General features: G+C 41.1%; 1 protein-coding gene across 1 annotated transcript in view; it reads left to right on the forward strand.

The window, feature by feature from the left end:
* The window catches only part of LOC115811681 (protein unc-13 homolog A), a 36,125-nt gene extending 26,725 nt beyond the window's left edge, over positions 1 to 9,400 (forward strand). The window contains exons 26-42 of the mRNA XM_030773990.1: positions 242 to 369; positions 543 to 628; positions 919 to 1,045; positions 1,343 to 1,439; positions 1,615 to 1,758; positions 1,939 to 2,016; positions 2,723 to 2,800; positions 3,347 to 3,435; positions 3,852 to 4,001; positions 4,280 to 4,403; positions 5,809 to 5,865; positions 6,217 to 6,297; positions 6,598 to 6,745; positions 6,900 to 6,956; positions 8,501 to 8,593; positions 8,737 to 8,896; positions 9,109 to 9,400. Coding sequence (XP_030629850.1) covers positions 242 to 369; positions 543 to 628; positions 919 to 1,045; positions 1,343 to 1,439; positions 1,615 to 1,758; positions 1,939 to 2,016; positions 2,723 to 2,800; positions 3,347 to 3,435; positions 3,852 to 4,001; positions 4,280 to 4,403; positions 5,809 to 5,865; positions 6,217 to 6,297; positions 6,598 to 6,745; positions 6,900 to 6,956; positions 8,501 to 8,593; positions 8,737 to 8,896; positions 9,109 to 9,400 — 1,989 coding nt within the window. The remainder of the gene's footprint in view (positions 1 to 241; positions 370 to 542; positions 629 to 918; positions 1,046 to 1,342; positions 1,440 to 1,614; positions 1,759 to 1,938; positions 2,017 to 2,722; positions 2,801 to 3,346; positions 3,436 to 3,851; positions 4,002 to 4,279; positions 4,404 to 5,808; positions 5,866 to 6,216; positions 6,298 to 6,597; positions 6,746 to 6,899; positions 6,957 to 8,500; positions 8,594 to 8,736; positions 8,897 to 9,108) is intronic.
* Positions 9,401 to 13,373: the final 3,973 nt, after the last annotated feature.

The raw sequence follows: 13,373 nt of genomic DNA on the forward strand, positions 1-13,373 counted from the left end.
ATAGCAGGTTAAACAGACAATGAAGGCTGTCTTGATACTCTGACACAGATGTGTGGATAGGCATGCATGATCGTGTGTGTGCATGTATGCATCAATGTGTAGGTATAAATGTGTAGATACATATGCTAGTTTGTGTGTATATGTATATATTGTATGTATATGTGTGTTTTATGTGTTCATGGAACAGCATGTGTGCAGTAGTACATGTAGTGAAGTAACAATATATCATTTTGCTCTTAAGTCTAAGACGGTTCCACCAGAGGAGCAAGGCCCCAGCGTCAAAAACCTGGACTTCTGGTCCAAACTCATCACACTCATAGTGTCCATCATAGAGGAGGACAAGAATTCATACACACCCTGTCTTAACCAGTGAGTCTCTCTCTCTCACTCCCTCTCTCTCTCTCTCTCACTCTCTGTCTTTGTGTGTGTGTGTGTGTGTGTGTGTGTGTGTGTGTGTGTGTGTGTGTGTGTGAATATTAAAGCTGCTATACTGCTGAGTAAATGGTATAGGATTGACACTACCCATAAGCCCCTGTGTGCAGGTTTCCTCAGGAGCTGAATGTGGGAAAGATCAGTGCAGAAGTTATGTGGAACATGTTTGCTCAGGACATGAAGTATGCAATGGAGGGTGAGCTAGTTTCTATGTTAATTCATCCATTCATTTGTTCATCCACTCTTATAGCTGACCATGAATTGCTTCATTACTCAATACCATATAACCAGCCATCTATCCACACACATACGATCCATTTGTTCAGTCGTTCATCCACCCCTTCATACTGTCTGTCCATCCACATACTTTTCCGTTAATCTGTTTATCAATCAGTCCGTCCCATTGAGTCACATTGCAATGCTGATCAGGTCAGGTCATGTAGAGATGTTGTTTAACTCTCTGTCTCTGTCTCTCTCTCTTTCCAGAGCACGAGAAGCACCGGTTGTGTAAGAGTGCTGATTACATGAACCTGCACTTTAAGGTCAAATGGCTCTACAATGAATACTGCAAAGACCTGCCGTACTTCCAGAGTCGTGTGCCTGAGTACCCTGCGTAAGTCCTGCCTCCTACATACAGACAGAACTGCCTTTGGATCATTCACAGTCTCTGCAATCTCACCAGTCATAGCTGTACTATTCATTTTTCAGTATTCCCTATGTATACAAATACTTTAGTTTTACTTCATGCTTTCGCAGCATGTATGTACGTGTCCAGTTAATTCACAATTGCACCGCTGTGAAAGCACACTTTATAGCGGCCTTGTAGATTAATATTTTGTGAAATTAAAAATTGAGATGATACGGTGTGGTTGATTAGGATGATCTGATCTCCCTCTCTGTGGTCCTGTAGATGGTTTGAGCCATTTGTCATCATGTGGTTGGATGAGAATGAGGAAGTGTCCAGGGACTTCCTGCATGGTGCCCTGGAGAGAGACAAAAAGGATGGGGTAAATATGAATAAGCTCATGTTTCCTCTTCATATACATTTAAACATGTCTAAATTTGTTGTTTTATTTAATTTGTTTCTGACAATTGATTAACGATAAATATTATGTCACTTTATGCCTGTAAAACAATCTTTTACACCTTCTGTCTTTTTCTGTCTTTCCTCTTCCCCTGCAGTTCCAGCAGACATCTGAGCATGCCTTGTTCTCTTGTTCTGTGGTGGATGTTTTCTCTCAGCTCAATCAGAGCTTTGAGATCATCAGGAAACTCGAGTGCCCTGATCCACAGATAGTGGGCAACTACATGAAGAGATTTGCTAAGGTGCTCTATTACATAGTTGTGGATGTTTTAGTGGGAAATTCAATTGTTCCCTCCAAATGAGTTCCAAGTGAAAAAGTGATATTCCATCACATTCAACTTTTGGATTTGTTCTATCAAATACTTTCAACCGCTGACCATCCTAACTTAATAATACCCCTCTCTGTTCATGTGTTTCTCCAGACAATTGGAAATGTGCTTCTTTCTTATGCTGATATCATTGCCAAGGATTTCCCCAATCACTGCTCCAAGGAGAAAGTGGTATGTAAAAAGAACTTCAAATGTGTATAAATCTATAAGTGTGTGTGTGTGTGTGTGTGTGTGTGTGTGTGTGAGCACACATGTCCGTATGTGCGTGCCTTTCTCAGTTGTTGAAAAAATGTGAGAAGAGCTGGATGTCAGACCAAGGCCTTAGTAGACTGATCATATGAAAGCGTAGAACATTCACATTATATCTGAGCTGAATTCTGCAAAATGAAATTAAGGATATTTTCACTGATATGGAGTAGGGGTTACAGATAATATCATATTTAAGATAGATTTTCATCTTCAGTTCTTCTGCTATTTTATTTTTCGCAGAGTCAGATATCTGAGGGCTATGCTGTCATTAGTCTAGTGCAGGTGGTTGTATATTTAATTGAATGGAGATGGGGTAATTAGTTGAACACAGTCTGCAGGGACTCAAAGCAGAATTGGTCCCAGAGGACATAGACTATACCAGAAAACCTCTCTCAGCTCTTCAGCTAAATTACCACATCTCATTTACAACCATTTTTCATGCCATATCTTCACATTCTCTGCCATTAAAGAATCCATTTTTTGTGTACGTTTGTGTGTGCGCGTGTGTGTGTGTGTGTGTGTGTGTGAGAGAGAGAGAGAGAGAGAGAGAGAGAGAGAGAATAGAAAAGAAACTGAATGTGCTTTGCTAATGATGTTTGATAATATTCTGCTGTCTCTGTTCCTTCAGCCTTGCATCATCATTAACAACATTCAGCAGCTGAGAGTTCAGTTGGAGAAGATGTTTGAGGCCATGGGAGGAAAAGATGTGAGTGTTTCTCCTCCTTAAAACCCCACTCATTGACTGTTTTAACAACTCTTTACAAGCCTAAATCACTCATTGGCATTAGTACTGAATCACCCCATCAAACAGTGCTGAACATTGAGCCCCTTTTTGCTGATCCAGTATACACTGTGAGAGCTTAAGGCTTTGTCACTTTAATCAGACTATTTCTCCTTTAATTTGCTTCTCCCAGGATTTTATTATATTTAATTCATCACTTCTCTGTCACTCACACCATCAGTAAACCTCTTTCTTTAATGATCTCCTCCATCTGTCAATCCGGCCATCCCACCTCCTACTCCTCTGAGTCACAATACAGTAACACGCCCACTCTCTTTCTCCACCAAAATCTCTGAGTCATCTGCTCTCCTGCAGTACGCCTCTGCAACAGCATTTTACCGGATGGCACATCAGTCACTGAGTCACGCTGTTTACTGAACGTCTTCACCTCTCTTTACCCGGCAGTGTGTATACTCAGTGATAGAGCCAGCGTTTCTGTGGTGTGCTGTGTTTTCTTTTTTTCCCCTGCAGCTTAATGTGGAGGCCAGTGACTTCCTGAAAGAGCTTCAGGTCAAACTTAATAACGTGATGGATGACCTCAGCAGGATCTTTGCTGTCAGGTGAGTTGTGTTGATCTTATCAGATATATTTCAAAGAAAGAAAAAAAGAAAGAAAGAAAGAAAGAACCATTTAAATCCCCTTCCTGGAACATTGTCATCACCCTAGAATTCCTTAAATATAATACCCAGTGTCATTCAACTCAGAATAAATAGAACATTAAATAAATGTTTCAAATTAATACAATAAATGGTAATGACAGACATATTTTCTTTTTATGTCTGCTTATCCATGTACAATAAAAGCACAGGTACAAAAAAGAAAGAGAGAAAGACAGAAAGACAGAAAGACAGAAAGAAAGAAAGAAAGAAAGAAAGAAAGAAAGAAAGAAAGAAAGAAAGAAAGAAAGAAAGAAACATTCTCATCTTGATTTCTGTCTGGTTTCTTGTTTTGACTCTCTCTCCCTTGTCCTCTGTAGTTTCCAGCCTCATATTGAGGAGAGTGTCAGACAGATGGGGGATATTCTGAGCCAGGTGAAAGGTGCTAATGTTCCTGCCAATGGCAACAGCAGCCTCACAGGGGATGCTGATAATGTCCTCCAGCCCATTATGGACTTCCTGGACAGCAAGTGAGAGACAGAACTGAACACTATATAAAATCAGTCTGTGCCACTCACAGACACTGTCACAGAGGCACACGAACATGCACTGCACAAGTGTGTATCACTTCACTTGTCACTTTCTACCAACACTGTATAAAGACACTTTCAGTAGTTGTCAAGAGTTGGACAGGAATGATCAGTGTTGTGCTACCACTGAGAGCTGTACAGCCAGGAGAATCTAAGACAGGTCCTTCTTGCAAGATGTACATTCTGTTTTAGGCTAAAGTGTGTTTTTGTCGTCCTAGTTTGACGCTGTTTGCTAAGATCTGTGAGAAGACTGTTCTGAAGAGGGTTCTGAAAGAACTGTGGAAACTGGTCATGAACACTATGGAGAAAACCATTGTACTCCCACCCCTTACAGACCAAACGGTGAGTATAGACACAGTGCTGTATACGCACGCACATACACACATAAATTAGGTTACTTCCACACGTGGTGGAAATAAGCCAAGCCATTAAATTTCCAAGGTGATGGATTTGAAGTTCATGAGACGGACGGTATTGGTGTGTGTGGATACTAAGAGCACTACATGACTCTCTTAAACATTTCACAGAGTGGGCTCCAGGGACCACACCATCAGATCAATACTAACACATCAACACCTCTGGTAATAAGAGGTCCTTTCTCTCCTCCATCCATCAGCACTCAGCATGTATTTGTGTTAATGCTGACTGTACAGGTACTGAGAGATGGGCCATTTCAATGAAACACTTATGGAAACTCTATAGAGAAACAAAATCACTGTGGTATGTAAGACTAAGCAGAGATTATTAAATTCTGTAAGCTGGTGCATTGAGAACTGTTGCTTCTTGTTCATAGTCAGATTGAATAATATGATAAACTAATCTAATACAATCTGCTGATACTGGTGTTTTTAAGTCAAGGTTGTGAGTGTGTGTGCGTGTGTGCGCAAGTGTGCGAGTGTATTCATGCATTTGTTCAGATGCGTGTTCATCACTGATTGTTGTTTTCCGTTATCATTTTTCTGCTCATCAATCTCCTCAGATGATTGTAAGTATGCCAGTGTGTGTGTGTGTGTGCGCGTGTGTGTGTGCACGTGTGCGTGCGTGTGTCTGCGTGTGTGCGTGCGTGTGTGTATGTGTTTGTTTGCATTTTGCCACTGTCCAACTCCACTTTACCTCACATCTTCCTCTGAACTTGTCCTGGCCTCTTACCAAAGCACATCTCTCTCTCCTTCTCTCCCTTCAGCTGTCGCATGGTGCACGACAGATTGACACTCCTCTTTGTCTTAAAAGATACCCTTTCAATATGATGCCGTCCACCTTCTTCCTTTTGTCTCTCTCTCTCTCTCTCTCTCTCTCTCTCTCTCTCTGTTTCTCTCACTTTCTCTCTATCTTGTGGCCTCTCTTACTCACCTCTCATTTTCCCCCAGGGAACTGCTGTATATCTTTCCTCATTGTTTCTCTCTGTCAGCCACTCTTTCTGTATCAAAACAGTGCTCTACTGCCCTCTGTGTGGACTTTGCGGTGCTCTGTGGTTCTATTGGGTTTCTTTTCTCTGGTTTCCTCCAGCTTTGGACTACTACACAGTAAAGCTACTGCCTTTCACATGCAAACCACAGTTACAGAGCTAGACTCTAGTGCCAGAGGTCATCCGAATAAAAAGTCTGAGCTAGTGTGTGTTGGAGATGATGTGCTACTGTGAAGCAGTTCACCAGCCCTGTTTTCACCAGACCAGTGACAACAAAGACTGATAGTCAATTTTTTTTTTCTTTCTCATCTCTTCTTCACATTTTCCTTCCTTCATCAACAGGGCACTCAGCTCATCTTCAACGCAGCCAAGGAGTTGGGCCAGCTTTCCAAACTAAAGGTAACATAACCATGCTTACTCCAGAACCAGGCTAAAGGTTACATATGGTAACATACACATGTGTTTAAACACAAAGTCTAAAATGGTTAGAATATATTCTTGTCTACATATGTATATACATTCACGCCCACATACACTGTGTAAATACATATGCACTTCATGTTTAATGCATAAAGCCAGACCATTAGAAAGTTAAAATGCATTGCTAGCTCTTATGCTCTCACTAGCTCCTCTCCATAGTACATTTAAAGGAGGAGAGAGCATATGATAATCCTTGTGCCATATGAGCACCACATGTACTCTTTTCTCTACATTGTGACCAAGTGGATTCCTTTGCATCCTGCTGTTTAGGAGCACATGGTCAGAGAAGAGGCAAAGGCTCTGACTCCCAAACAGTGTGCTGTCATAGAGCTTGCACTGGACACCATAAAGGTAAGACTGAGTCATGGTCAAATACATAAAGCCATATGGAAGGAATGACCCTGTGACCCCCCATACATAAGGTGCGAGAGAAGAGTTTTGAATGCATGAACTGCATGTCGTGGTGATGGCGGGCTGATGCTGGCTAAGCATCTGATCCTTCCAAATATGTTCTGATGGAGTCATTTTATTCATGCTTATGGTGTACTTCAGTTTGTATGTGTTCTAATATGTTGTGCAAATATACCTGCTTGAACCTGTGTGTGTGTGTGTGTGTGTGTGTGTGTGTGTGTGTGTGTTTGTGTGATACAGCAATACTTCCATGCAGGTGGAGTGGGTCTTAAGAAGACGTTTCTGGAGAAGAGTCCGGATCTTCAGTCTCTGCGCTATGCCCTGTCTCTCTACACACAGGCCACTGACAAACTCATCAGGAAATTTGTCCAGTCCCAGCATGCACAGGGTACAGCCTCTTGGTTTACACACAACATCTGCTCTTAAATCTGCTCTTTACTCAGTGTTTGTACTGTATTTTATGTTCACTTGTGTCCCTCTTCCCTTCTTTCTCCGTCTCTGTCTCTCTCTCTTTCTCTCTACTTCTCATTCTCTTTCCCTAGTCCATGGAGGTAAAGGTGTACGGTTCACACACAGTGAGGATGTGTATCCAGAGAAACGTATGTACCTAATCTCTTAAGCTTTCACTCCATAATGCAGACACTTGCTATTTGCATATTTTTGTTGGTGCTGATAATGATCATTTTGATAATAGCTGAAAGTTCTTAGGGCATTTTGTCCAGACCTCCCGCTTACAATCACAGCTGCTGTGATGGAGATTCGGAAACAGAGGAGCTAGCCGCATGCAGGAATTATCACTCATGCTCTCACTAGATTACAGAATTTAAAAACCTGACAAAAGTTTCCCCTCTGCATTTTAGAATGGAAATAGTATATATATATATGTGTGTGTGTGTGTGTGTATACACACACACACACACACACATATACACACACATACATATATACATACACACACACACATATATATATATATCTCAGAAAGAGAGAGCGAGAGAGAGAGAGAGAGAGAGAGAGGGAGAGAGTTTGACTACGCAAAGACTATAGCACAGCATCTATTCATTGGCTCCTGTCTTACACCTTTTCTCATTCCATTACCACAGTGAGGACTCTTCAATGCACTGTTAGCCAGAAGCTAACGTGTATTTATTGGTGCCTGCGTGGGTCTCAGTGTATTTGCTGAGGTCTAGATCCTCTATATTACTGTTTTACTGCAATGCTGTAAATCTCTGGATTAGTTTATACCCTCAGCCGTTGTATCTTTAGAAGAGTGTAATCAGTATATGGCTCTCTGGATGAGTGCCTCTCTGCTCTGTCTCAGTGTCTCTCTCAGGTCTTCAGTCTCTCCAGCTTGAGTCAGCACATGCTGTTATACTTGTCTTGACGCCACCCTTATGGGCACTGTCACTACAGCATGCACACTCCCACGTTTGCCTCATAATTCTCTGTAAACATTATATCTATATCTATATCTATATCTATATCTATATCTATATCTATGTGTATATCTATATCTATTGCAGTAACTTCAGAGTTAATTGAACAGTGGTACATTCGCTTACAGCATATTTGATCCAATAGCAGTTGATAGACAACCATGGCCAATGATAAAGATATAGACACGGTACAGTTCAGGTTATGAGTTAATCCACATGTTTGATGCTTTAATGAGTCTGTTGGGACTGGAAGCCCATTTTGAAGAAATAATGCTACTCTAGATTTTACCATTACAGCAGGTCAGTAGCAAGGATTAGCAAACTGGCAAAAGAGCCACATTGCTGCAGGATGTGTTACATATCGCATCTAACACACTTGACACTTTTTTTAGGCACTCTGTAGTACCTTGATTAAATTAAAGCATTTTTATCAAGATGGGTTGAGTTGAGCCTGCAAACATCCTGGAGGAACTTTACTTACTCCCCGGGCAAGATGACACAGATGCTCCAAGCTCAGACACACTCATATTTGCACCATAAGGTTTAAAAGCTAGTATTTTAAGCATAAAATTCAAATGGTCTGGATGGCTCTTCTGTCATCACTTACCGCTTCATGGTTTATGTTATGTGACTCTCTTTGTTTTGATGTCAGATCAGTATATGTGATTGTAACATGTGGCCCCTGACATTTGACATTTGGTCTTTAGCCTCAGGGGTAGATGATGCAGTGGGTGAAGTGTCCATGTCTGTGGAGATCTTCAATGACCCCAATACTGGAGGTCACAAAATCACTGTTAAAGGTAGGTCATCTCCCTTAACCCACCTCCCTTTGTCTTCAACTGACTCTATGTTTTATCTTTCATTGTCTGTTCTGCACATACCTTATCACTGACTTTTATACTTGAAACCCTCTCATGTTTCTTTGTCCATTTTTGATTGACAGTTGTTGCAGCCAATGACCTGCGCTGGCAAACCCAGGGAATATTCCGGCCTTTCGTGGAGGTGTATATTATTGGACCTCACCTCAGTGATAAGAAGAGGAAGTTTGCCACTAAATCTAAGAACAACAGCTGGTCTCCCAAATTCAGTGAATCTGTTCAGTTGTGAGTTTCCATGGGCTTCCCTCCTTTTCCCCCTCAGCTTTCCATTCAATTCAGTCTTATCAATCTAGGACCAAAAAGCAATGCCCTTTTTTTTAATATAATATTCAACAATATTATTAATTCACCATAAGAAAAAATGATATTACTGGTCCTTTGTAAGTTGTGCTGTGTGAAATGAGTTTTGATTTCTCTCTCTCTCTGTGTTTCTGCAGTGTCCTGGGCAGTGAACTGGGCCCTGAAGGGTACGAGTTACAGGTGTGCGTGAAGGATTACTGCTTCGCGCGGGAGGACCGTACCGTGGGCATGGCCGTGCTACAGCTGAAGGATCTGGCATCGCGGGGCAGCGCGGCGTGTTGGCTTCCGCTGGGAAAGCGTATTCACATGGACGAGACTGGCCTGACCGTGCTTCGCATCCTCTCTCAGCGTAACAATGATGACGTGGCCAAGGAGTTTGTCAAGCTCAAGTCTGACCAGCGTTCTGCAGAGGAAGGCAGAGGGAGCTAGAACCCCCCCCCCCTAAAACTTGACTGGTCATTAGGCAGCGGACAGAATGCTTAATTAGCGGCACTCAATCTACACACTGTTTGAATAGGCACAGATATGTATACGACATCTAAAAGATACACCACACACAAAGAGATACACAAATACACACACTGACATGCACATACTTACCTTAACTAATGTTCCACCAGTAAAAAACATCCTATTGAGCATAATTTTTTCACTCTGGTAGAATCACCAATAATGGCATGTCTTAAAACAGCACATTCTCTGAGGCCTCTGTACAGAGACTAAAGCAATGATTTCTGTTCTCAGCAAATAATGATGTCAGCAGGTCAGCACATACAATGTCACTAAAATTATTGTTCAAAATCTGGCACTTTAAAAAAAAAGCGGAAAAAAACAAAAACTCTCACATGACATTTTCACACACACACACACACACGCACACACACACGCGCGCACACGCACCCACACACACACACAATCAAACACATACTAACACTCACGCGTACACACCCTTTAACAATATGAGGTTAAGCTTTTTTTCCACATACATATTTTTTAATCTTTTGCACTGTCAGGTTTTCGGGAGTAATTTTACGAACCCTGCTGTACAATGTACAGAGCAGCAGTACAGCATGTTTGCAATACTTTGACAATACAAACATTACTCATAAATGGACCCTCCTCAGTGCTACCCTCATTCTTTCATTCTTTCTTTCCATGCTAATCTCTCTCCCTCTCCCGCTCCCTCTGTCTTTCTCTCTCTGTCTCTCCCTCTCACTCTCTTTGATTTCTGTCTTGTTCTTTCTCTCTCTTTCTCGCTTGCTGTCGTTCACACACACACACACACATGCAAACACACACTTACAAATGCTTTTTTAAGGACACTCTAATTGTAAAGAGTTTTTTTTTTTTTTGACTACTTTTGCACTTTGCCTTTCTGCATGTTCAGGAGTACAGCTCTATGTCTGTGTCCTGTTGTCAGTTGTCAGTCTGTTGGTGTGTGATCTGTCTCTCCTTCTCTCCTCCGTGTCCTACTCTCTGTGTTCTGCATGGTTAAGCCAAGCCTCCTAAACACTGTGACTAATCTCATCTGTCTTTGTCAGCCTTAGCAGATATGCAGAACTGTGTGCTCATTGTGCATTATGAGGTTGTTTTTTATTTGTTGGTTTGTGTAATTACTTTCATTTTTGTGTATGACTGCTCCTCACTTCAAGAGACACATACTGAATGTGGTAAAAAAAGAAAGAGAAAAAAACTGAAGAAGATGAGGAACGTCTTGTAAAGGTACACTCTTCGTCTTTCCGCCTTTAAGATGTGTAAGATGGACAGAATGTGTGGATGGGATGCTCACTCACTCCACAGCAGAAGTTTATAGTGATCAAACAGAAAACAATCGCAATGAAGAGGAATCCAAACGCAGCAGCTCTCGAAGTGGCCATACTGAAAATACCTGTGTGTTACGTTACTTTGACTTCATGAGTCTAATGAAATGGTTCTTAAGCCAAAAACAAAGCCGTCCTGTTCCAGGTACTTCATAAAGGAGCAGGCCAAACAACCTCCCAGTCCCCAGCAGCCCCTCTCACTCCTCAACTCCTGGCCACACATGAAGAAGAAACCTGCTCTCTGCTAACCCAGCCAAGTGAAACCTCTAACACTACACTCTGACACACCTTAGGCAGAAAATAAAGAATATTCATTGACCTTTTTTATAAAGCATGTTATTTTGCAGCAAATGTGAAAATTATAAGTATGTGTTTAATGCTGGATTTTACATTGAAATGGAAGAAAGGGGTCTGAGATTTCAGATTTTGAACTCTGACACTAGCACCGAATGATGCTTCTCACAAGGTTTACACTACCCATTGTATAATACCCTGGTGGATGGTGTTTAATGCCGCTGTAAATTCTTGATCCAGATGTTCTTGTCCTAATTAATTCCTACAGCACAGTAAAGGCAATAGATCAGGAGGATTCAGCTCCAGCCCTTGTGTCCAGTGGTACTGTTGGTTTTAGAGTCCACAAACTGCAACGTCAATGACAGATGTGAGAGTGCATTTTCTTAGGAACAAATATGTCCCCAAGAGTTGGCCAAAAGAAAAAAAAACAGCAGAGCTGTCACGAAGGGAGCTGAATTCTCCTGCAATACATATTTTCTCTCTTGTATTTTTGAGAACCATCTTACGAGCCTGGTATGGCATCATGCCACTTGCGTTCTGTGCAGATGTGCATGATTCTGTTTGTTGTTACTTTAGAGCAATATATTAGATTGAAACTGATATGAACTGATTAGTGCCAGTGTTTCAAAACAGCACTGAGGACAATGACACCAAATATTCTGACTGAAGCATCAGAATACTTATTTTTAACTGGAATGATGATGTCTGAATACATCTTCTCTGTTTTTTGATTGGCCTGTATTTTGCTCAATGTTGCCCTAGCCAGTCATGGATGGATTTAAGTCAAATAACAGCAGGAAAAATGAAAGATTTTTTTTTCTGTACAGATTTTAAGTTGGGGTGAAATGCTTTGTCATCAGGTCTCAAGTCTTAAAATGCAACCCTCCTCCTGAAGGATTTTTATTCAAACACACTTGATTCTACTCTGGGGGCTTCACTGAACTTTGATGAGCACAGTCAGGAGTGTTTGCACAGAGCTAAAACAAGAGTTGGGCACAGTTAGTCTCTCTAGGAGGAGGGCTGCCTTCCCCTGTTGTATATGTTAGTGAACAGACTCCATTTAGACCATGTAATCTGCTTGCTAATCAGATATAGATAATTGCTAGTCCAATTGGGTCAAACAGTCTCTTGTTCTTTGGCCATGTTGTTGCCATGTTGATCCAAGATAAACAGGGGATTTAGCCATAGATCAGTAGCCATCCAAACTGCCTGATACATAATGAAACCATTGTGCATTCAGCCTACTTCATAGAGCAGAGATGGGCAACTCCAGTTGTGTTGGGGCTGGGTGTCTGATGAATTCTGGTGTTTTTCAAAAATTATGTTGATAAAATAAGTACTCTATAAGTGGTCCAAAGAAAGATTCAGAGGATACTCTGACTAGAGTTGCCTGTCTCTGCAATAGGTGGTTATTGTCCATCTACTCTGAGTAGATTTCAAATGTTTACAATGCAAAATATGAGCACAAAATGCTTGTAGAGTCATATTACTGCTGCTGCTGGAGAGTCAAGAACAAATGGAGTTCTTGAGCTTTAGGTGCAATAGTTCAATCTAAAGGGCAACATCCTGAGTTTCTGTTAAATGAAGCTATAATCATGTTTTGGTTTTTTTTGTTTTGGTTTTTTTGAAGCATTGTTCTGGGCCTTGTGTGTGTTTGTGTGTGTGTATTTTTTTTTCTTTCAAAATCCAAATGCAAGATGGCTACTGAATGTCTTTCATATCGCAAAAGCCTTCGTATCACAGAGAGTTTGTCTTGATGAGATGCAGACAAAGGTCAATGCTTACAGCAATGACAACATCATTTGTAATTGCTGTTCATTATTTTGAAGCACTTGCCAACATACACCCACTCACATGCACAGACACACACACACACACACACACGCACACACACACACACACACAAACGCTCAAGCACAAATGGGCATGAAGATTACACATATGCATGCGTGCATGCCCGCTGACATGCACTAACAGTGAAGCCCACTTTAAGATAGAACCAAGTGCATGATAGGGAACGAATTTTATTGCGCCAGCATGTGTCTCTTTTAATGTCTCTTTGAAATTTTTCTTTATGAACATTAAAAATGTTTTGTTTTTTAAAAATGTTTTTTTTTTCAAAAGCTTGTGAATATTTCAGTGTATCAAATATGAATGTAGCGTGTATAAGGACTTCGCATGAGAGGGTGTTTTTATACTGAGGATGCTTCTGGGGTTTCTGTTCTTGTTTGTTTTCTTTAAACATTATGATTGATTGTTCTCATTGAGGATGATGGTGGATCAATTCA

This window comes from Chanos chanos, chromosome 5, assembly GCF_902362185.1.
Source record: "Chanos chanos chromosome 5, fChaCha1.1, whole genome shotgun sequence".
Classification (NCBI taxonomy): Eukaryota; Metazoa; Chordata; class Actinopteri; order Gonorynchiformes; family Chanidae; genus Chanos; species Chanos chanos.